Source organism: Panthera leo, chromosome F2 (genome assembly GCF_018350215.1).
Source record: "Panthera leo isolate Ple1 chromosome F2, P.leo_Ple1_pat1.1, whole genome shotgun sequence".
Classification (NCBI taxonomy): domain Eukaryota; kingdom Metazoa; phylum Chordata; class Mammalia; order Carnivora; family Felidae; genus Panthera; species Panthera leo.
In genome coordinates, this window is record NC_056695.1 from 16,742,606 (window position 1) to 16,767,633 (window position 25,028).

Below are 25,028 nucleotides of genomic sequence, written 5' to 3' on the forward strand. Positions count from 1 at the left end.
CTTCTCCTTTTTTTTGTTAATGTGATGTATCACGTTGATTGATTTGCGAATGTTGAACCAGCCCTGCATCCCAGGAATGAATCCCACTTGATCATGGTGAATAATTCTTTTTATATGCTGTTGAATTCGATTTGCTAGTATCTTATTGAGAATTTTTGCATCCATATTCATCAGGGATATTGGCCTGTAGTTCTCTTTTTTTACTGGGTCTCTGTCTGGTTTAGGAATCAAAGTAATACTGGCTTCATAGAATGAGTCTGGAAGTTTTCCTTCCCTTTCTATTTCTTGGAATAGCTTGAGAAGGATAGGTATTATCTCTGCTTTAAAAGTCTGGTAGAACTCCCCTGGGAAGCCATCTGGTCCTGGACTCTTATTTGTTGGGAGATTTTTGATCACCGATTCAATTTCTTCGCTGGTTATGGGTCTGTTCAAGCTTTCTATTTCCTCCTGATTGAGTTTTGGAAGAGTGTGGGTGTTTAGGAATTTGTCCATTTCTTCCAGGTTGTCCAATTTATTGGCATATAATTTTTCATAGTATTCCCTGATAATTCTTTGTATCTCTGAGGGATTGGTTGTAATAATTCCATTTTCATTCATGATTTTATCTATTTGGGTCATCTCCCTTTTCTTTTTGAGAAGCCTGGCTAGAGGTTTGTCAATTTTGTTTATTTTTTCAAAAAACCAACTCTTGGTTTCGTTGATCTGCTCTACAGTTTTTTTAGATTCTATATTGTTTATTTCAGCTCTGATCTTTATTATTTCTCTTCTTCTGCTGGGTTTAGGCTGCCTTTGCTGTTCTGCTTCTATTTCCTTTAGGTGTGCTGTTAGATTTTGTATTTGGGATTTTTCTTGTTTCTTGAGATAGGCCTGGATTGCAATGTATTTTCCTCTCAGGACTGCCTTCGCTGCATCCCACAGGGTTTGGATTGTTGTATTTTCATTTTCATTTGTTTCCATATATTTTTTAATTTCTTCTCTAATTGCCTGGTTGACCCACTCATTCGTTAGTAGGGTGTTCTTTAACCTCCATGCTTTTGGAGGTTTTCCAGACTTTTTCCTGTGGTTGATTTCAAGCTTCATAGCATTGTGGTCTGAAAGTATGCATGGTATAATTTCAATTCTTGTAAACTTATGAAGGGCTGTTTTGTGACCCAGTATATGATCTATCTTGGAGAATGTTCCATGTGCACTCGAGAAGAAAGTATATTCTGTTGCTTTGGGATGCAGAGTTCTAAATATATCTGGCAAGCCCATCTGATCCAATGTATCATTCAGGGCCCTTGTTTCTTTATTGACTGTGTGTCTAGATGATCTATCCATTTCTGTAAGTGGGGTGTTAAAGTCCCCTGCAATGACCACATTCTTATCAATAAGGTTGCTTATGTTTATGAGTAATTGTTTTATATATTTGGGGGCTCCAGTATTCGGCACATAGACATTTATAATTGTTAGCTCTTCCTGATGGATAGACCCTGTAATTATTATATAATGCCCTTCTTCATCTCTTGTTACAGCCTTTAATTTAAAGTCTAGTTTGTCTGATATAAGTATGGCTATTCCAGCTTTCTTTTGGCTTCCAGTAGCATGATAAATAGTTCTCCATCCCCTCACTCTCAATCTAAAGGTGTCCTCAGATCTAAAATGAGTCTCTTGTAGACAGCAAATAGATGGGTCTTGTTTTTTTATCCATTCTGATACCCTATGTCTTTTGGTTGGCGCATTTAATCCATTTACATTCAGTGTTATTATAGAAAGATATGGGTTTAGAGTCATTGTGATGTCTGTAGGTTTCATGCTTGTAGTGATGTCTCTGGTACTTTGTCTCACAGGGTCCCCCTTAGGATCTCTTGTAGGGCTGGTTTCGTGGTGACAAATTCCTTCAGTTTTTGTTTGTTTGGGAAGACCTTTATCTCTCCTATTCTAAATGACAGACTTGCTGGATAAAGGATTCTCGGCTGCATATTTTTTCTGTTTAGCACACTGTAGATATCGTGCCAATCCTTTCTGGCCTGCCAAGTTTCAAAAGAGAGATCAGTCACGAGTCTTATAGGTCTCCCTTTATATGTGAGGGCACGTTTATCCCTTGCTGCTTTCAGAATTTTCTCTTTATCCTTGTATTTTGCCAGTTTCACTATGATATGTCGTGCAGAAGATCGATTCAAGTTACGTCTGAAGGGAGTTCTCTGTGCCTCTTGGATTTCAATGCCTTTTTCCTTCCCCAGGTCAGGGAAGTTCTCAACTATAATTTCTTCAAGTACCCCTTCAGCACCTTTCCCTCTCTCTTCCTCCTCTGGGATACCAATTATGCGTATATTATTTCTTTTTAGTGTATCACTTAGTTCTCTAATTTTTCCCTAATACTCCTGGATTTTTTTTATCTCTCTTTCTCTCAGCTTCCTCTTTTTCCATAACTTTATCTTCTAGTTCACCTATTCTCTCCTCTGCCTCTTCAATCCGAGCCATTGTCGTTTCCATTTTGTTTTGCATTTCGTTTAAAGCGCTTTTCAGCTCCTCATGACTGTTCCTTAGTCCCTTGATCTCTGTGGCAAGAGATTCTCTGCTGTCCTTTATACTGTTTTCAAGCCCAGCAATTAATTTTATGACTATTATTCTAAATTCACTTTCTGTTATATTATTTAAATCCTTTTTGATCAGTTCATTAGCTGTTGTTATTTCCTGGAGATTCTTCTGAGGGGAATTCTTCCGTTTGGTCATTTTGGAGAGTCCCTGGAGTGGTGAGGACCTGCAGGGCACTTCCCCTGTGCTGTGGTGTATAACTGGAGTTGGTGGGCGGGGCCGCAGTCCGACCTGATGTCTGCCCCCAGCTCACCGCTGGGGCCACAGTCAGACTGGTGTGTGCCTTCTCTTCCCCTCTCCTAGGGGGGGATTCACTGTGGGGTGGCGTGGCCCGTCTGGGATACTTGCACACTGCCAGGCTTGTGGTGCTGGGGATCTGGAGTATTAGCTGGGGTGGGTAGGCAAGGTGCACGGGGGCAGGAGGGGCAGGCTTAGCTCGCTTCTCCTTAGGTGATCCACTTCAGGAGGGGCCCTGTGGCAGCGGGAGGGAGTCAGATCCACTGCGGGAGGTTTGGCTCCGCAGGAGCACAGAGTTGGGTGTTTGCACGGAGCGAGCAAGTTCCCTAGCAGGAACTGGTTCTCTTTGGGATTTTGGCTGGGGGATGGGCGGGGGAGATGGCGCTGGTGAGCGCCTTTGTTCCCCACCAAACTGAGCTCTGTCGTCCGGGGGCTCAGCAGCTCTCCCTCCCTTTGTCCTCCAGCCTTCCCGCTTTCTGAGCAGAGCTGTTAACTTATGACCTCCCAGATGCTAAGTCGCACCTGCTGTCGGAACACACTCCGTCCGGCCCCTCCGCTTTTGCCAGCCAGACTCGGGGGCTCTGTTTGGCCAGCGGGCCGCCCCTCCGCCCCGGCTCCCTCCCGCCAGTCCGTGGAGCGCACACCGCCTCACCGCCCTTCCTATCCTCTTCCGTGGGCCTCTCGTCTGCGCTTGGCTCCGGAGACTCCGTTCTGCTAATCCTCTGGTGGTTTTCTGGGTTATTTAGGCAGGTGTAGGTGGAATCTAAGTGATCAGCAGGACGCGCGGTGAGCCCAGCGTCCTCCTACGCCGCCATCTTCCCTCCCTCCTGACAACTATAAAATCTTGATGAAAAAACTGAAGATGGCACCAAAAAATGGACAGATGTACATGATTATGTATTAGAAGAATATCATTAAAATGTCCATACTACCCAAAGCAATCTACAAATTGAGTGCAATCCCTATCAAAATACCAACAGAATTTTTACAGAACTAGAACAAATAATATTAAAATTTGTATGAACTACAGACTCCCAAACAGCCAAAGCAATCTTGAGGAAGAAGAACAGAGCTGGAGATATCATAATCCCAGTTTTCAAGATATACTACAAAGCTGTAGTAATCAAAACAGTATGGTACTGGCTCAAAAATAATACAACATAGAACAAAATAGAGTGCCCAGAAATAAACACATGCTTATATGGTCAATTAATCTATGACAAGGGAGGCCAAAGCATACAATGTGGAAAAGACAATCTCTTCAATAAATCATGTTGGGAAATTAGATAGCTACATGCTAAAGAATGAAACTGGACCATTTTCTCACATCATACACAAAAATAAACTCAAAGTGAATTAAAGACCTAAATGTGAGACATGAAAGCATAAAACTCCTAAAAGAAAATTAGGCAATAATCTCTTTGACATGGACCCTAGCAACACTTTTCTACATATGTCTCTTCAGGCAAGGGAAACAAAAGCAAAAATAAACTATTGGTATGACAGCAAAATAAAAAGGTTTTGCACAGTGAGGGAAACCATCAACAACATGAAAGGGTAACCTACTGCATGGGAGAAGATACTCACAAATGACATATTGGATAAGGGGCTAATATCCAAAATATATAAATACTTATGCAACACAACATGAGAAAACAAATAACCCAATTAAAAACTAGGCAGAGGACCTAAATAGACATTTTTTTCCCCAAAGAAGACCTACAGATAGCCAACAGACACATTAAAAGGTACTTAACATCACTAATCATCATGGAAATGCAAATCAAAACCACAATGAGATATCATCTTATACCTGTCAGAAAGGCTAGAACCCAAAACACAAGAAATAACAAGTGTTGGCAAGGATATGGAGAAAGACAGCCCTCGTACACTGTTGGTGGGAATGTAAATTGGTACAGCCAATGTGGAAAACAGCATGGAAGCTCCTCAAGAAATTAAAAATAAAAATACAGTAAGATTTGGTAATTCCACTACTGGTATTTATCCAAAGAAAATGAAAACAATAACCTGAAAAGACATGCATCCCTGTTTACTACAGTTATTTACATTAGGCAACATATGGAATCAATGAAGTATGCATTAATAGATAAATGGATGAACAAAGCTGCAATCATCAAGACAGCATGGTATTGGCACAAGAACAGACACATAGACCAATGGGATAGAATAGAGATTCCAGATTTGGACCCACAAAAGTATGGCCAACTAATCTTTGACAAAGCAAGAAAGAGTATCCAGTGGGAAAAAGACAGTCTCTTTAACAAATGGTGCTGGGAGAACGGGACAGCAACATGCAGAAGAATGAAACTAGACCACTTTCTTATACCATTCACAAAAATAAACTCAAAATGGATGAAGGACCTGAATGTAAGGCAGGAAACCATCAAAACCCTAGAAGAGAAAGGAGGAAAAAATCTCTCTGAGCTCAGCTGCAGCAATTTCTTACTTGACACATCTCCAAAGGCAAGGGAAACAAAAGCAAAAATGAAGTATTGGGACCTCCTGAAGATAAAAAAGCTTCTGCACTGCAAAGGAAACAATCAACAAAACTAAAAGGCAACCAACAGAATGGGAAAAGATATTTGAAAATGACATATCGGGCAGAGGGCTAGTATCCAAAATCTATAAAGAACTCACCAAACTCCACACCCAAAAAACAAATAATCCAGTGAAGAAATGGGCAGAAGACATGAATAGACACTGCTCTAAAGAAGACATCCAGATGGCCAACAGGCACATGAAAAGATGCTCAACATCACTCCTCATCACGGAAATACAAGTCAAAACCACACTGAGATACCACCTCATGCCAGTCAGAGTGGCTAAAATGAACAAATCAGGAGACTATAGATGCTGGAGAGGATGTGGAGAAATGGGAACCCTCTTGCACTGTTGGCGGGAATGCAAACTGGTGCAGCCACTCTGGAAAACAGTGTGGAGTTTCCTCAAAAAATTAAAAATAGAACTATCCTATGACTCAGCAATAGCACTGCTAGGAATTTACCCAAGGGACACAGGAGTGCTGATGCATAGGGGCACCTGTACCCCAATGTTTATAGCAGCACTCTCAACAATAGCCAAATTATGGAGAGCCTAAATGTCCATCAACTGATGAATGGATAAAGAAATTGTGGTTTATATACACAATGGAATACTATGTGGCAATGAGAAAAAATGAAATATGGCCTTTTGTAGCAACGTGGATGGAACTGGAGAGTGTTATGCTAAGTGAAATAAGTCACACAGAGAAAGACAGATACCATATGTTTTCACTCTTATGTGGATCCTGAGAAACTTAACAGAAGACCATGAGGGAGGGGAAGGGGAAAAAATAAAGTTAGAGAGGGAGGGAGCCAAACCATAAGAGACTCTTAAAAACTGAGAATAAAATGAGGGTTGATGGGGGATGGGAGGGAGGGGAAAGTGGGTGATGGGCATTCAGGAGGGTACCTGTTGGGATGAGCACTGGGTATTCTATGGAAACCAATTTGACCATAAATTTCATATTAAAAAAACTCAAAAAAAGAAGATGTACTGTATATGTATATATATTATGGTATATATGTATGTATGATATGATGCATATATAATGTGTATATAACATATATGTATATACATATATAATGGAATATTACTCAGCCATAAAAAAGAATGAGATCTTGTCATTTGCAACAATATGGATGAATCTAGAGGGTATTATACTTAAGGAAAAAAGGTAGAGAAAGACAAATACTGTGATTTCACTTATATTTGGAATCCAAAAAACAAAACCAAACAACAAACAAACAAAAAAAGAAGCAGAAATAAACCCCTACAGAAAATGAACTGATGATTGCTGGGTTGGGGGTGGAGGCAGAGTGGGCAAAACGGGTGAAGGGGAGAGGGAAGTACAAGTCTCCAGTTATGGAATGGATAAATCATGGGAATGAAAGGTACACCACAGGGAAATAGTCCATAGTATTATAACATCATTGTATCATGATAGGTGGTAGCTACACTTGTAGTGAGCATAGCGTAACATACAGAGTTGTCAAATCACTGAGTTGTACACTAGAAATTAACATAATATTGTTATGTAATATTGTGTGTCAAACACACCTCAATAAAAAGTGTTTAAATCACAATGAGATTACTTTGTGCCTATCATAATGGCTAGTATCATAAAGACAAAAGATGAGTGTGGTGATGATGTGGAGAAAAGGGAACCCTTGTGCATTGTTGGTGAGAATGTAAGTTGGTGCAGTCACTATGGAATACATTATAGAGAGTCCTCGAAAAACAAAACAAAACTACTACATGATCCAGCAATGCCACTTCTGGGTATTTATCTGATGGAAATGAAAAAACTAACTGGAAAAGATATATGTACTTCTATATTCACTGCAGCATTTTTTTCAATACCCAAGACACGGAAACAACTTAAGTGTCCATTGATGGATGAATGTATAAATAAAATGTAGCATATATATACAAGGGAATATTGTTGGGCTATAAAAAGGAAGGAAATCCTATCATTTATAACAATATGGATGAGATTTGAGGGCATTACACTAAGTGAAATAAGTGAGACAGAGAAAGACCAGTACTTATGGTCCCACTTATACGTGAAATAGAAAGAAAAAAAGAAAGAAAGAAAGAAAGAACAAAGAAGGAAAGGAGAAAGAAAGAAAGAAAGAAAGAGCCCTAAATACATAGATATAGAGAATAGATTATTGTTTGCCAGAGGTGAGGGGTAGGGGTGAAGGTCAAAAGGTACAAACTTACAGTTATAAAATAAATAACTCTTGTATAAAAAAAATAAAATAAACAAAAGGAGGCTATACATGTTTAATAAAGATCAAATTGCCATAACATGATAACATAACAGGGGTTAAAGGGAGGGGGAAATGGGAAGTTGTTCAACAGATACAGAGTTTCAGCTTCCCAAAGTAAAAAAGTTCTAGAGATCTGTTACACAACAACAGTAATATAGCTAATGGTACTGATCTGTACACTTAAAAATGATCAAAATAGTAATTTTGTGTTGTGTGTTTTTTTTTTTACCACAATTAAGGAAGGAAGGAAGAAAAAAGAAAGGAAGGGAGGGAGGGATAGAGGGAGGGAAAGAATTTAAGAAAGGACGGGAAGGAAGGGAAGGGAGGGAAGAAGGAAGGAAGGTAGAAAGAGAGAGGAAGGAAAGAAGGAAGGAGGGAAGGAAGGAAGGAAGGAAGGAGGGAAGGAAGGAGAAAGACAAAGAATCATGTGTCAAGTAGAATAGCTGCAAAACTTCAAAGCCAGACTTTGATGCACAGCCAAATCAACTTTGGAGCTTTTGTAAGCATACAGATGTCCCAGACCTACAAAATTAGAACCTCTAATAGCAGAGCCATGACACATGAGTTTTTAAAAACAACATCCCATTCACAGATGATTCTGAGCATCAGATGTTGAAAACTACGGATTTGGGGGCGCCTGGGTGGCTCAGTTGGTTGAGCGTCCGACTTCAGCTCAGGTCACGATCTCACGGTTCGTGAGTTCAAGCCCCGCGTCAGGCTCTGGGCGGATGGCTCAGAGCCTGGAGCCTGCTTCCGATTCTGTGTCTCCCTCTCTCTCTGCCCCTCCCCCATTCATGCTCTGTCTCTCTCTGTCTCAAAAATAAACATTAAAAAAAAATTAAAAAAAAAAAACTACGGATTTAACTGGTGAGCACAGGAGAAATTATAAACATACATGACTGTAGCAACACATTCAGATTGTCTACTCTGTTCCTCGTCCTTTTTATGAGAAGTGGCCCTCCTTTGGTTTATGAAGAATGAATAAAATCCTGTCTCTGACATGTCCACTTTGCTCTCAAGTTCCTGCTCCTGGCTTCCCAGTTGTTTGTCTGCCTTATCCTTACTTGGTGTTTGACTATTTGCTTGCTTTTGCTGCACTGGTCACTTTGGATAAGACATACTCCTTCTGCCAAACTTGGCCCCAAGGGACCCACATATGTCTGAACTACCTTGCGCAGTCCCCCAGTCAGGGCAGGAGAAGAATCAAGGAAGACATCCTGGAAACCAAAGGAAAAGAAGGTGTGGTCAACAAACCTTGTAGAAAAGTCTGATAGAATGAGGGTTAGGATGTCATGGAATGGAGAGCAAGTTGAGAACTAGAAATTAGATTACAGCAGGTTGAAGAGTAAATGATATTGAGGATGCAACCTTTTTTGTGTAAACTTTGCTTTGAAGAAGTATTATGAAGAAGGGAAGGAGGAGATAATTAACAGTCCAATAATTTGAAGGGGAGGCAAGGCCATAAAAATAGGTTTCCTTTTTAAAAAATGATGGGCATGTTTTTTTGCTGAAAACAAAGAGAAATTACTGAAGGTACCGAAGTTGAGGGTAGGGATTGATGATTAATGGACCAGGATTCAGGAAGGTGCAGAGGTAGATCCTAGAAAACACTGGAAAAGTTAATCTTAAAGAGAATAGGTTCTTCTTCCCTCCAAATAAGAAGAATAGGAAAGATGATGCAATTGTGCAGAATTATTTCCTTCTAATGAAGCTTTCCCCTCTTTTGAAGTAGGAAATGAGGTTTCTTGTTGAGGGCTGGGGTGAGGGAATGAGGAAGAGGAATCAAGGATAAGTCATAAAAGCTGGAATATCTGCCACAGGAGACTTAAGAAGGAACTTGAGGCCAAGCAAAAGGATTGACAAGCAGAATAGAAGACCAGCTGAGGTAGAAAGTTAAAGGCCTTTATTGGCTCTAGTTTGCATGGTTGTGCAATCTTCTCCAGCAATGCTGGTCATTACAGAAATGGGAGTGGAAGCAGTTGAAGACTAGAATAATTTCTTCGAGGATATGACAGGAAATCAGAACATTTAAACAACTGAATAATTTGGTTTGAGTAGCACTCAAGTGCATGACTTCAAGGGTCAGACTGTATAGTTAAGGAAATTAAGTCAGTGAGATGTCAGTCTGGAAGAACAGGTCCTGGTAAGTTTAAAAAATGGGTTTGGTGGGGGGTCGGGAATGGGTTTAGGGGAGAACAAGAAAGTGAGCACTTAATACAAAGAATGTATCTGGGAGTTATACTATATATATTTTCACTGAGAAACCTAGAAGATAAAGATAAAGAGACTGGGGACCCTATAAGAACTACCAGCCTGGACCACCACTGGAAATCACCAGGAACTGCTTGTAGCTTTGACACAATTCACTATGTCTGGCACTTGAGCCATCAGACAGCAGTAGGAGGGTCTACAGAGAGCAAGTGCCTGCTAAAGGCTTTGACTAGAACAAGTGGTGGGAGCTGCTGCTGGTAGGAGACAAAGTTTGTATAGCTGTTTCTTCTACATTCCAGGTCTCTCCCTTGATGATTGATCACAGTTCTGTAAAGATTGCTGGCTTAAAAAAAATGCAAACATTTCCCTAAGAAACATAGTAAGATTAGAGGTCCAGAAACTTTTGTTGGAAACCTGAGCCAAATACAGAGATCTTAAGTTGTATGCAGCTCTTAGATTCTGGACAAGCTTTAGGCTGGTAAGAAAAAAATATTTTAAAAATGTAACACACAGAGATCTTAGTGGCTTGCTGAAGGTTTGAAGGCTTATAGTGGCCTACAGGTTTCAGAATATCAGGTCCTCATTCCTTAAGGCAGTACTCTTATGACTGGTATAGATAAATACTTCTAATATTGGGCACAGTTTATCTGTGCTTGTACAAATATTCTAGTCTATTCTACCTTATTAGGGGAGGTAAAGAGCTGGCTCTTAAAATTAGCCTAAGAGTTCTGACCAGAAAACTAGCTAAAACAAAGATTTATCAATTAGCATTTAAACTTTTCAAAAGTTTAAATATTTTTAACTGTCAAATTTAAAAAAATACTCAAGCATAATGCCTCATAAAGTCAAATTATTACATAGTCTAGTAAAAACTTGAGATTATTGTAAAGTGATATCAATGCATTGACTGCCACTAGAGGTCAGCACTTGACTCTCCATCAGGTTTTATGTGATGGGGCGAAAAGGTCAATTCTCTAAAACAGATCATCATTTATGGTTCCTATTGTTATCTCATGCCATCTGTCTTGAATAACGAATGTGACTGAGGATCACACAGAACTAGAGAACACCCTGACAATTGCTGGGGTGAGCTGTTCTGATATTCCATCTGCAAATGTGAGGAAATCATAGGACTGTATAATGTGGCCTTCAGAGGGCCCTGGGTGGCTTGGTGATCAAAATACTTGAATCATATACTATGGCAGCAGGTGTTTCAGAAATAATTACATGGCAGGGGTAGCACTGGCATCATTATTTGCAATTTGAAGCCAAATGGTGCCCTGAAATTGCTATTCTGTCCCTTTTGCAGGACTCTGTACTAATCCTCACCCAGTGGCTCCTCTTCCTTAAGCCCCAATAACATTCTTGTTCTGGCCTTCTTTCATCAGTAGATTGTATCAAGTTTCTTGTGGGGAGAAAAAATGTGCTGGGTACAAATGCATGAAGTGGTTGTAAAGTGTTCAAGGGATTCAGAGGTTGACCAAGAGAAAAGATATGACCATAAGAGGCAGTAACCCACAAGAAGTTTTATTGGGGAAGATGCTCACAGCATGAAACAATCCAGAGGTTTTTAGCTAGGGAGCCACTTACAGAAGGGGAGCAAGGCAAGGGAACTCAGTGAGAAGGGAAGGTGGGGGCATTGGCAACGGGGCTTACATGTCTAGGTGATGTCACTCAGGAGCATAGTGGGAAGTCTCTGAGCCAGACAGCTCCAGAGCGCCATGGCAGGTTGGATTCTTAGAACCTCAAGGTTCTTAAGCACATATGGAGCAAGGTCTTGCAGATATATAAAGTAGGTAGGCTCCAAATGGCTGATAATCTGCTTCTTTCAGCTATTTTTAAAATAATTAAACATGTAAAAATTTGAGTCTAGCTTTGGTGAGCTTTTGAGCTAATGGGTCTCAGCTTGCAGTAAAGAAACAAACAATGGGTCATTTATATAACAGTAGTATAGAACAGAGGCCTTAGGTAGAATTAACATATATAGTTGACCCTTGAACAACATTGGTTTGAACTGTACTGGTCCACTTTCATGTGGATTTTTTTAAGGTAAATACAGTATGGTACTATAAATGTATTTTCTCTTCCTTATGATTTTCTTAATAATATTTTCTTTCTTTAGCTTACTTTATTGTAAGAATATAGTATATAAGTTTATTGACTATTTACTTTATCAGTAAGGCTTCTGGTCAACAGTAGGCTATTAGTAGTTAAGTTTTGGGGGAGTCAAAAGTTATATATGGATTTTTGACTGTGGGAGGTTGGCACCCCAACTCCTGCATTGTTCAAAAGGTCAACTATACTTGAAAGAGAAGAATGGAGACATAAAAGATAACCAAGAGTTTCTGGTTATCATTGACTAGGTAATTTGGGTCATTTTCCTTTCCCCTGAGAGAAACTAGAAAAACGGGATAAAAATTATCTTTTAATATATACATCTGAAAAGCACTTGATATTAAAGAATTACTGCTGACTAGGTCATGATAAGGAAGAAGAGAAACTGAAAGGCTGAGCAGGACTCTACAGAGAAAGGAGAAAATTTTGGGACCCTAGCCAACAAGAATGAGAGTCTTGCAATTCTATTTATTCTCTGAAGTGCTGCACCCCAGGACAAAGGACAAAATGGAAGTAAATCATCTGTGGTTCACTATTACTTTTGTGGTCCTCTATAAACCATATTTCCTGGTATTCATGTCCTTGTATAACCCTCTTGAATCTGGGCTGGCTCTCTGACCTAATTTAACCAATAGAATGTGGCAGAAGTGATGGTGGACCTAAATGCTAAAAAGGCCTAGCAGCTTCTGCTTCTGCAATATGGTTTAAGTTAGCCACTTTTTAAGAAGTATGGATATCCCGAGATTATCATACTTTGGGGCTCCTCATTTAGCCATGTGGAGAAGCCCCATGAAGAACAGAGTTCCCAGCCAACAAGCCCTAGCTGAGCTCTCAGCCATAGCTAGTGCCAACTTACCAGCAATCAGTGAGGCCATCTTGAAAGCAAATCCTTCAGCTCCAATGGAGCAGTCCTAGCCAAAGCAAACAGGACTTGTATCCACTAAATTCTGCCTAATTACAACATTGTAGGCAAATTAATAAAAATTTTTGTTGCTTTAAGCTATTAAATTTCACTGTAGCTTGTTAACCAGAAGTAGATAAAGGAAAACACCAGTTTTGTATGGATTATAACTGAACTTGGAGCCATCTAGGTGACTGAAAAAAATCTCAATCCCTAATATTGGATTAAGATGACCTCAGTTTAGTAAGTGCTTCCAGGCATCTGAAAATAGGAAATAAAAGTGCTCTCTGGTGTAAGACAATATTCTCTTGGCAGTCCAACTATTTCTTTAAAAATTTTCCTAGTTTTATTGGGAAATAATTGGCATACATCTTTATATAAGTTTAAGCTATATAGCATGATGGTCTGATTTACATACATTGTGAAATGATTATTGCAATAGGCTCAACTAACATCCATCATCTCATATAGATACAAAAGAAGAGAAAAAAATTTCTGCTTACCATAAAAAGTCTTAGGATTTACTCTTTCACAACTTTCCTACATATAATACTCTTTTTACAGTTTTAAAAATACAGTATTTGGCACACAGAGACAAGCACAGAAGTCAAGACAATATGAACAGGAATCAGCAGAAATGAGACAATAGACACAAAACCACAGACAACCTCAGGTATTAAAATTATCCAATACAGATTTTAAAATAACTATGATCAAGAAATAAAATATAAGATTGAGGATTTTCACAGAAAACTGAAAATTATGAAAAGGGATATTTCAGATTTTTTAAATGAAACATAAGTTTCATAACTAAAAAATACAGCAACCAAACTTAAGAACTCAAAGGCAGTGTTTAACAAGTTAGAGAGCTGATTGGAAGATAGACCAGAAGAAAATAGCAAGAAAGAATTACAAAAGGACAGGAAACAATGCAAGAAGATGAAACACATAGAAGATCCATTAGATAAATGCAACTGGAGTCTGAAAAGAAGAGTAGAAAGAGAATAAGAGGAAACTTATTTGAAAACAATGTTTGTGAATTTTCCAGGCTCATGAACAATATCAATCCATTTATACCAGCAGCCAAACAAAAGCCAAACAGAACAAATAGAAAGAAATCTGTATCAAAGCACATCACAGGAAAACTGTTGAAAAATGATGTAAAGCCTTGATGGCCACCAGAAAAAAAAATACAAACTATCTTCAAAGAACAACAATAGACTTGTAACAGATTTTTTAACAGAAATAATGGAATCTAGAAGACACTGGACTGAGATCTTCAGTGTGAAAAAGAAAATAGTTGATAACTTACAATTCTATATCCAAGGAAAATGCCCTTCAAAAATGAAAGTGAAATAAAGACATTTTTAAGTTAAACAAAAATCGTAAGAATTAATTATCAGCAGATCTATACAGATATACTAAAGGGTGTTAATATGCAGGAGGAAAATAATTCCAGATGGATAGTCAGAGATGTAAGATGTTCCAATCAATGGCAACATAATTGGAAAATATGCGAGTAAATGCACACAGACACTAATTGTGAAAAAGATCATTAAATAATAATTGTATTAAATAGCAATTCTCGAGGGACTAAGAGACTTAGAGAATTAAAGTACATGCTACCAACAACACTTATGTTGGGAGGAAAGTAATAGTGTTCATGTCCTAAGACTTTTATATTCTCTTGAAGGAAGACTAAAGTATCTTGATATTGGACTTTGATAAGGATTTTCTAAGAGGAATTTTAAAAATGTATAATTTCCAAAAGCAACCATGGAAAAAAGTAGAAAAACTATAAAGACTTAATCCAAAAGAAGGCAAAAAGGAGGAAAAACATATTTTTATGTGGGCAAAAAAAAATAATGATGTGGTAGATTTAACCTGAATTATATCAATAATTATATTAAAAATAAACATAGGCTAAATGCTTCAATTAAAAGAGAAAGATTGTCATTGTAAATAAAAAAAAATAATATTGGATTCACAAAACACACATCTAATACATAAGTATACAGAAAATGTGAAAATAAAAGTAAAGAAAAATATATTCTAGGTAGATGCCCACCCAAAGAAAGCTGGTGTTGCTTATTCATATCAAAGTAATGACAAAAAGTATTACTAGAGGTGAAGAGGCATATTTCAAATGATAAAAGTCCAATTCACTAGTCATGTATAACAGTTGTTAATTTGTATGCTTCAAAAACCATGGCCTAAAATACATACAGCAACAAATGACAACTATAAGGAGAAATATGCAAACCTGCAGCCATAGTGGGAAACATACCTTGTTTGGTAGATCAGTAAAATGGTTAAGAATATAGAAGATTTGAACAAAAAAAAATTAGCAAATAAAATCTAATGCTCTTCTACAAGAACATAGCACTCCACAGGTGTGGAATATATATTCTTTAAAGTACACATGGAACATTTATAAAAATTGAACAAATAATGAGACATAGAGCAACCCTCAAATTTTGAAGGACTTAAATCAAATAAAATGTTTTCTCACAGCAATACGATCATGATAGTAAGAATAATAAGATAACTAGAAAATTCCCATGTGTTTGAAAATCGGGAGGCACAATTTAAACTAACTCATGGGTAAAATAAACCACAATTAAAATTAGAAAATATCTAGAACCAGGGGCACCTGGGTGGCTCAGTCGGTTAAGCGTCCAACTTTGGTTCAGGTCATGATCTCATGGTTTGTGGGTTCAAGCCCTGCATTGGGCTCTGAGCTGTCAGCTTTAGATTCTGAGCTTTTGAGCTTGCTTTGGATTCTGTGTCTCCCTCTCTCTGCCTCTACCCTGCTCATGTTTCTCTCTCTCTCTCTCAAAGAATAAACATTTTAAAAAAGGAAATATCTAGAACTGAATGTCACATATTAAAACTTGGGAAATGCAGTTTAAGTAGTACTTAGAAGGAAATTTATAATTAGATGCACATTTTAGAAAACTGAGTCTAGCAATAAATAAAAAATAATACAAAATGGCCAAGTTGAGTTTATCCAAGAACACAAACTTCAATTAACATTAGAAAATCAATCACATAAACAGATTGAAAGACAAAAAAAAATGTGTCTTCTCAACAGATAAAGAAAAAGCATTTGATAAAATCTAACATCCATTCACTGTTAGTAAATTAGTAAAAGAGAAGGATGGCTGCTATAATCACTTTTATTTTTTTAACTTATTTTTATTTTTTTTATTGCTTATTTTGAAGAGAGAGAGAGAGACAGAGTGCAAGCAGGGGAGGAGCAGGGATAGAGGGAGACAAAGACTCTGAAGCTGGCTCCAGGCTCTGAGCTGTCAGCATAGAGCCCTCAAATTCATGAGCTGTGAGATCATGAGCTGAGCTGAAGTTGGATGCTTAACCGACTGAGCCACCCAGGCACCCCTGATACAACTGCTTTTATCTGACATCATACCCAAGGTCTTAGCCAAAACAATAATAAGAAGAAAATGTTAAATGATATAAGGACTGGAAAGGAAAGAAACAATTTTTTATATATTATATAACTGTGTATGTAGAAAATGCAAAATAATCTGTAATTTATTAACATTAATAAATAAGCTTAGGAACATCAATATATAAAAATCTCTTATATCTGCAATGAATTAAGAAAACATTTTGAAATGTCAAAACCACACACACAAAATATAAGTTCCTAGGAATAAATCTCATAAAATATATGCAAGACGTAAATGGTAAAATTATAAAACTTTGAGAATCTTTCTGAATTCAGACTAAAATTGATCAATTCAACTAAATGAAAATTAAGAATTTCTGTTCATCAAAAGAGTCCATAAAGAAAATAACAACAAGTTCCCAGAATGGGAGAATATATATGTAATACATATAAGTGACAAAGGATTCATATATAGAACACATATTTTTTAAATACTACAAATTAATTTAAACATCAAACTAAACACTGGCAAAAGATTATGCACTTAAATAGAGGATATCCAAATTATAATTGCAAGAATATATATATCAGCCTCATTAGTAATTAGGAAAATACAAATTAAACTACAAAGAGATGTATATATGTATATATGTGTATACATATGTATATATGTATGTATATACATATATATGTATATATGTGTATACATATGTATATATGTATGTATATACATATATATGTATATATGTGTATATATGTATGTATATATATATACATATATACATATATCTATATCCATCCAACTGTCAAACATTAAAATGTCCATCACTACCAAATGTCAGGGAGATGTGTGCACTGGGATTCCTATGTTGGTTTCTTATGTTTTCACTTGGGTGTTGATTTAGTCCAAGAGGGCACAGGAGGTCCACCAAACTTCCAGTATTATGACAGCTATCAAGCTCCATTATGCAATACTTGCCATACATCTAGGGTTACTAATCTAGGGGTTGTTTTCACCTTCAAACTCTGGTTTATAGCAGTTAATTTTCCTATTTACCACCAGTATCCTTCCCATTATAGCCAATTTTTTCTAGAAATAATTATCTGAGAATAATATTTAAGAGAATATTATCTAGAATATTTCTAGAAAGTCTATCTCTGAACTCATATTTTGCTTTGTTTTGCTACCTGAGCTTTTTCAAACTCAGATTTTGTTTGGGTTTTTTGTTTGTTTTTTTTGCTTTTTTTGTTTTTTTTTTTGCTATCTTCGCAGTAGATGCTAACTTTATTTTAAAGGTTCTAGGAGATGGGAAGAAATCAATGCTTCACTCTTCTTCTACTCTTTCATCTTAGGCAACAGGTAGCTTCTTCTGGGACACTGGAGGGGAAATAAACTTTGTGGCTGAGAGAGTTTAACAGAAAGTCACACTGCAGTGGAGAAATTTTGAAATAGGAAACAACAGGAGGTAATTGGAGAAAGCAGCTGAAAATGTGTTGAGTGGGGAAAGGCAGCTTGTAGACACAGCCACGCCAGGATGGAACTTAATTCCCTGAAGTTCAGATGCCACCCTTCCCAAACAAGGTCTCCTCTGATATTTCAACCCCATGGAGATAGATCTGGCCTAGAATTGAGGCAACATGGTCAGAATCAGGTCTTAGATGACGTAGAGACTGGTAGAGAGTAGTAGGTAGATCTGATCTGAGTGTTAGATGTTAAGAGGAAAGGAACTGGGCAAAACATCATAATTCTTAGAAGTATGCCACTGTCTCAAAATAGGGGCCATAAGTAATTACAACTATAAACCCCACGTTTATCTTCTTCACCACTCAACTGAATTCACTATGCATTTCAGTTTACGGTTGTCAATGGATTGCAAAGTGGAAATGAGAGGCATTGATGCTATTTCTAACATTAGTTATAGCCATACCAGATTAATTAGGTGATTAAGAGTAGAGAGAGATTTAGGATAAAAAGCACACATTCTGGTTAGAATTCTATTACTTTTTAAGTTTAAAATGAGAAACTATAAGAAAGATCTTTAAAATGAATTAGGTGAATTTTATATTTAAACGTACTCCAAGCACTTTCTTTCACCCTAAATTCCACACATGCTTCCTTGGTCTATAGGCAATTCCCAAGTGTGGGTCATTAACCAATTACTTCCTGAGCAGTTGTGTAATTTTGGTAGCTGCCTCTGCTAGCCATATTTCCCAAGGATTCCTCAGAGCCAAGAGTATCTGCCAAGAGGAGTCAAAATGCTGCTGACGACCAGGAATTGGATTTGTTACAAATGGAGATGCTCCAGCCCTCTGAATTTGCCAGTGCTATTGTTAGAGGAGTGTAATAAATGGCTGGGTGCATCTGCCCTTGTAAGCTGACAAAGATCCGAACAGCTTAAAATATGACAGGAAGCTAGGCTTCTCTGGCTAAGTCTCGGGCAGTATATAATCAGTCTACAACTGAAACCTAAAAAGAAGCAAATGTATGCAAAGAGGCACTTTGCAGGGGTTTCTTTTTTCAAGGCAGAATTAATAGCTCTTGTATCTGATTGGCTTGAATTTGATTTCTGGAACTAGTAGGGGGAAATGCTGTAAATTGTATTCGAGGGCATGGTGTGAGAATTCCAGGGATATCATGCCATTAAAATTAATGTGTTTAAAGAATCCACTTGATGTTATTTGATGATGATCATTGTATCACTGAAGTTAGAGGACTTTTTTCTTTCTTCCTTTTTTACCCCTTCTAATTTGTCAGTGGGTCATTTAAGAGAACAAACTCTAAACTTTCAGCTATTAAAAGAGAACAACATTTGTAACTGGACCTTAACAATGCTTATGGAAGGAAACTACACAAGCGATATGTATATTTTTTGTAACAAGCAAAAACAAAATAAAGAATCACCTATAATCCCAATGTGCAGCTATAAGCACTGTTAATTGTGGTCATAACCTTCCATTTTCCTCTTTCTTCTCATTTTTCTGCTTTATTTTTCCTTATACAGACATATATACCACTGTCTATGTGTATGTGCATGTGTGTGTGGGTGTGTGTATCAAGGTCACCAAAAATTTCTATATCACTAAACCTAGTGATCAGTTCTTAGTCCTCATCATATATGACCTGTTGATAGTATTTGACACAAATGACCACTCTCCTCCTTGAAATACTTTGTTCACTTAGATCCCAAGACCCCATATTCTCCAGATTTTTCCTTCTGCCTCATTGATCTTTCTTTCTTCATCTCCTTTGCTTGTTCTTCCTTCTCAAAGCCCAGTTTTTGGACTTCTCTTGGACCCACTCACTTGTGAATCTTTTCCACTTCCATAGCTCTAAATACCATCTACTTGCTGAGAACTCTCAAACATGCATCTCCTACAGTAATTCTTGCCTAAACTCCAGGCTCATATATCTCTCTTACCTCCATCTCCACTTAGAAGTCTAATAGGCATCTCAAATGTGTCTAAAATACAAACTCTACTGCCAAACAGTTCCTACTGCCATTCCCTACTGCCCTACTGCCAAACCATTCCCTACTGCCAAACCATTCCCTACTGCCAAAAAAAGAAAAAAAAAATTCTTGCCAACTCATTAAGTAGTAACTACAAACTGCTATTTGCTCAGGCCAAAACTCTGGTGCCGTCTCTCATTTCTTTCTTTTGTATCCCACATCCAATTCATCAGCTAGCCTTCAAAATATATCCAGAATCCAACCACTTCTCATTATATCCTCCACTACCACACTGATCAGAACCACCATGGACTTTTCCTAAAAGAGTCTCCCTGCTTTGGTCTTTGTCCTCTCCAAGAGTCAGTAATCCTTCTAAAACTAAAGTCAGATCATACCACTCTTTTTCTCAAAAAAACCCAATGGCTTCCCACATCACCTTAAAGACCAAAAGCCAAAGTCCTTTTATAATGGTCTATTAACACTGTGTGCCTTACTTTTTAAATTTAAAAATATAAAAAAGGCAGCCTAGTGGTGGTTAAGAGCATGTGCTCGAGGTCAAATTCCCTGTGTTCAAAGCCTGGCTCTAATTATTAGCTATGTGATATTGGGCAAATTACTTAACTTTCTGGTGGCTAAATTTCCTCATCTGTAAAATGGGATCATGATAATACCTATTTCATAGAGTTGTGATAAATATTAATGAATTAATATTTATAACATGCTTACAATAGTGCTAGCACATAGTAAACATTATAAAAGATCTTTTAAATGACAAAATAGGCATTTTATGCTATTAGCACAAGATTTCATTATGAATTCTGCACATAAAAAAAATAGATACCCCAAACATCTCTCAAAAAGCATGAAAATGTTTTAGTTAAACAAATTTAAAATGAACTATCATTGTTTTATTCTTTTTGTTTATTCTGAGTTCAGAGTTGAAATCGCTTTTACACCATGATTTACACTTTTAAGTATTTTGGTACTGATGCTGGGCTGCTTAATCACCTACTTCCTAACCAGCAGTACTTTAATTCCTAAAATATGTGTGATTTTTTTCCAGCTTATTGTATAGATTGACTTATAAAGTAGACTTTACTTTTCTGTTATACTATGGACTTTTATTATTGCATTAAAATGAAACCGTTTAATCTAAACCAAAATAAAAGCTTAAGGTATATTCATACATAGAGCTATAAAGGACACAGCAGAGAGAACAAGTCACATAAAATTTCCAGTATGGAGTCATAAAATTTGTTGACTTTTTAGTGGAAAAATTACTACAGACTCAATTTTGAACACAGCTTTAATCATTATTTAAATCTGTCTGCAAAGGGAAGTGAAGGAAATGGCCACCAGCCAGACCCTGACTATCATAGCCCAGTTCTCACATTCGTGTTATAGGTTTTTTAATACTTGAGTATAACAAGAATAAATTACCCTCAAATCTCTCTCTCTCTCTCTCTCTCTCTCTCTCTCTCTCTCTCTCACACACACACACACACACACACACACACACACACACACACACACACCACACTGCAACACAACACATACATATATTCATCAGGAACTGATTCATGATCCACAGAGAAGACAGGCCCTTTTACTCACAACTAAATTCCTACAGATTATTTGAAGTGGAAAGACCTATTTTAAAAGAAGTCAAATAGGGACACCTGGGTGGCTCACTTGGTTAAGCATCTGACTCTTCATTTCAGTTCAGGTCATGACCTCACGGCTCATGCAATCTAGCTCCATGTTGGGCTCTGTGCTGACAGCACAGAACCTGCTTTGGATCTGTCTCCCTCTCCCTCTGCCCCTCCCCTGCTTGCTCACTCTCTCTCTCTCTCAAAATAAATAAATTTTTAAAAAAGAAGTCAAATATACATTTGACAAGGAAAGTCATAGTATCTGTTCATAAAAACAAAAGGGAGTGAAGAAGGGTTTGTGGAAGATTTGTGAAAAAGGTCATAATTTTATTCAAGGGAGTATGAATCAGATTTTTTTGGACAATTTTTCATTTAACTTTTAGAATATGTGGTGTGAACTTTTGTTAATTCCAGAAACTTGTTCCAGTTCTAAATGGAATTTTGGTGTAAACTTACTCTATTGCTCACTTGAAAGGCCTCTGCATATTGAAGTGGGCCACTGATCAGCTGCCAGGTGAAAATAAACTTCACATATTTGCCAACAGCAAAATGGCTCAGACTCAACAACTACACAGCTATTGAGAATTCCTTTGAGGATGTGAGGAAAGAAACAATACTACTGTGCCTGCACATAGAAACAAGAGACAACATCTAATGGAAACTTGCTTAGTCACATCAACATTTTTGTGAAACTTATCATTTCACAGTAATTGCATGTAAAAATGATGAACAAATGAATAATGCCCCCCTAAAATGTCATTGCAATTCTTGTCAAATAATACTTTCCCTCACTTTTTTTATTTTAAAAGAAAACTGGCCTTGAAACATCATCCAGACAAGAATCCAGATGATCCAGCTGCTGCTGAAAAGTTTAAAGAAATCAACAACGCCCACACAATACTTACTGACATGTCAAAGAGAAACATATATGACAAGTATGGATCACTGGGACTCTATGTGGCTGAGCAATTTGGAGATGAAAATGTTAATACCTACTTCATGCTGTCAAGCTGGTGGGCAAAGGTAAATCAATTTTTTCTTCAAAAACAATTTCCTAGAAAAACCATGATATTATTCACTCTTTTAGGCTCCATCTCAGAGAAAACCTAAGCTTACTATATTATTAAACTCTTATAAATAAAAAGAGGTATCACTTTAATCAAAAGCTATTATTTGAGGATCATTTTTTGCTTTAGCTCATTAAATAATCATAAAATACAGAATGACTTAAAATACCTCTAGACATTAATTATAAATGAATTTGAGGCTTCAGGTTAATTCTGACTGGCCCCCCCTCGACCCATGACTAATTAAGAACTGACTCACTGCTCAAAAACAAAAATAATTTATTAGTGTGACAACTGCTTAGTAAGTTATTATAGGACAAATTTAGCCATGTACTTTACTATCTATAGCATAGGCTACATGAACAAACACAGTACTTGGGAGAATGTGTGGTAATTATGTCATAGGCTCACGTGCAGCCTGACTTGAAGTAGTGGAGAAGGAAATGAGGAGGAAAAAGTGAGAATTAAGTAGTGTTGAACAGTGTGTTGGAGAGACATAGAGGCAAAAGGGGAAAAAAGGATATCTGGTCAAAAAGAAGGCAACATTTTTAAGGACTTAGTACAATCAGAATTCACTTTTAACAATAAATTTTGGGTGGTTTCCTAGGAATACCTGGTATATGTCTGGTGATGGTTATGCATTTGTTCATGAGTTTTAATGTCCTTACTTTTTTTTTTTTACATTTATTTATCTTTGATAGAGAGAGACAGAGCACAAGTGGGGTAGGGGCAGAGAGAGAAGGAGACACAGAATATGAAGCAGGCTTCAGGCTCTGAGCTGTCAGCACAGAGTCCGACGCGGGGCTCGGGCTAACAAACTGTGAGATCATGACCTGAGCTGAAGTTGGATGCTTAACTGACTGAGCTACCCAGGCACCCCCTTACCTTTTGACAAAAGCATATTTACATACAAAGCATTCATATGATCCATCAGGATATTTTTGGACAATTCATACATTTTGTGAAATCATATGAACTCACACTCATATGAGAGGTAATTAATTTAAAAAACTGCAGATCTCCAAAAAAAGGGGTTGCATGGTCAATAGGATTCTGATTGCTATTTTCTTCCACTAAAATAAATCTTGCTAAATTGAGGAGTTTTATATATGCAGAGAAAGAATATATTTTTGCACGTAAGCATGGAGAGTCTACAACCTAAAGCCACATTTGTCTTCTACAGTCTCCAAAAATGTCTTCTCCTAGAGATAACTGGGATTCCCACTTGAGATCTCCTTTCTCTATTGTTGAAGACCTGGGAGAGAGACAAGTTCCTGCTGAGTGGATTTGGACCTTGGAATGAGAGTGTACATACTGACAATATCACTTATGATTGACTTAATGTTCACATAAAATGTAGGCTTTAGGGGGCTTGCCTGGGAACCTAACCTCCAGGTGTGACATTCTCTCCCTGGGAAGGTATATCGGACATTCTAGATAATTTACACACTAATACCTGGTTGCATATTAGGGCTGGCCTGCATAAAAACAAATAGGTTTCCTTACTGAGGAAGTTGACAAAGTTGATAAAAATTCATATAGAAAAACAGACGCTGTCCAGCAGTATAAGAAATATATGAAATAATTTCTGATGTGGCTCTTTAAAAGTAAGGCTACAAAAAAATGTACCTTCTTCTGTTTATGTCAAAAGCCTAACTGCACCATGTCCATCAGAGTGGTCCGGCGCATATGATCAGGTATTAAGTATGCATTAAATGAATGATTTATTGTACCACTGAAAATATGTATTTCAAAAATATTGAGCTCCTGGGGCACCTGGGTGGCTCAGTCAGTTAAGTGGCTAACTTCAGCTCAGATCATGATCTCATGGTTCGTGAGTTTGGGCTTTTTGCTGTTAGCGCAGAGCCCGCTTTGGATCCTCTCTCTGCCCCTCCCCTGCTTGCACTCTTTCTCTGAAAAATAAATACACATTTAAAAAAATAAATAAATCTTCCCATTAAAAAAAAATAGTGGACTCCTACTTATGCTCAGTAGTGTGCTAAGTACTATGAGTATGTAAGTCAAGGCTATTTGTGTAGCAGGCAACCAATCTAGTTGGATTAATTAAAGAACAAAACAATATATGATTTAAAGAAAATTTTCAGCAGAGAGTAAATATGGGAATTGCATGGTAAAGACATAAGAGGACAAAAGTAGGTAGAGAAAGGAGGAGCTGGTTGAGGCAATAGCTCAGGAATACCACACAGGAAGGTTTTTGGAGGCAGCTGGTGAGGACAGTGTTGCAGCTTTTTTCACAGAGTAATTTTCTTAAGTCTATGAAAATATAGAGTATCCACAGCAAAAAGATTATAGGTGCGAGAGTGTGACTAAAGCTCCCTCACTCCAAACCACTGTAGGCTCCACCCCATAATGAGGGCCAGAGTCAGAAAGAAGCAGGAATGAGCCAGGTGAGTTTCATCAACTTTAGATTTCTACCTTAAGTTACTGAAGAACTGCATACACGCAAGGTGATCTTTATCCTCTTTGTTCTTTTTAGATAAAATCTGCATTCTGATTCAAAACACTTCCTATTTCAAATAACATATTTTTTACAACCATCATATTGCTGAAT

General features: G+C 37.4%; 1 protein-coding gene across 6 annotated transcripts in view; it reads left to right on the forward strand.

Annotated features, from left to right (window-relative positions):
- Nucleotides 1-25,028, forward strand: part of DNAJC5B (DnaJ heat shock protein family (Hsp40) member C5 beta) — a 97,929-nt gene that overhangs the window by 46,669 nt on the left and 26,232 nt on the right. For all 6 annotated transcript variants that reach the window (XR_006198099.1, XR_006198100.1, XR_006198098.1 and 3 more), the window contains one exon: nucleotides 22,199-22,412. Coding sequence is in view for 3 of the 6 variants with exons in the window: in XM_042923199.1 (XP_042779133.1) it covers nucleotides 22,199-22,412 (214 nt within the window). In the remaining 3 variants the exon portion in view is untranslated. The remainder of the gene's footprint in view (nucleotides 1-22,198; nucleotides 22,413-25,028) is intronic.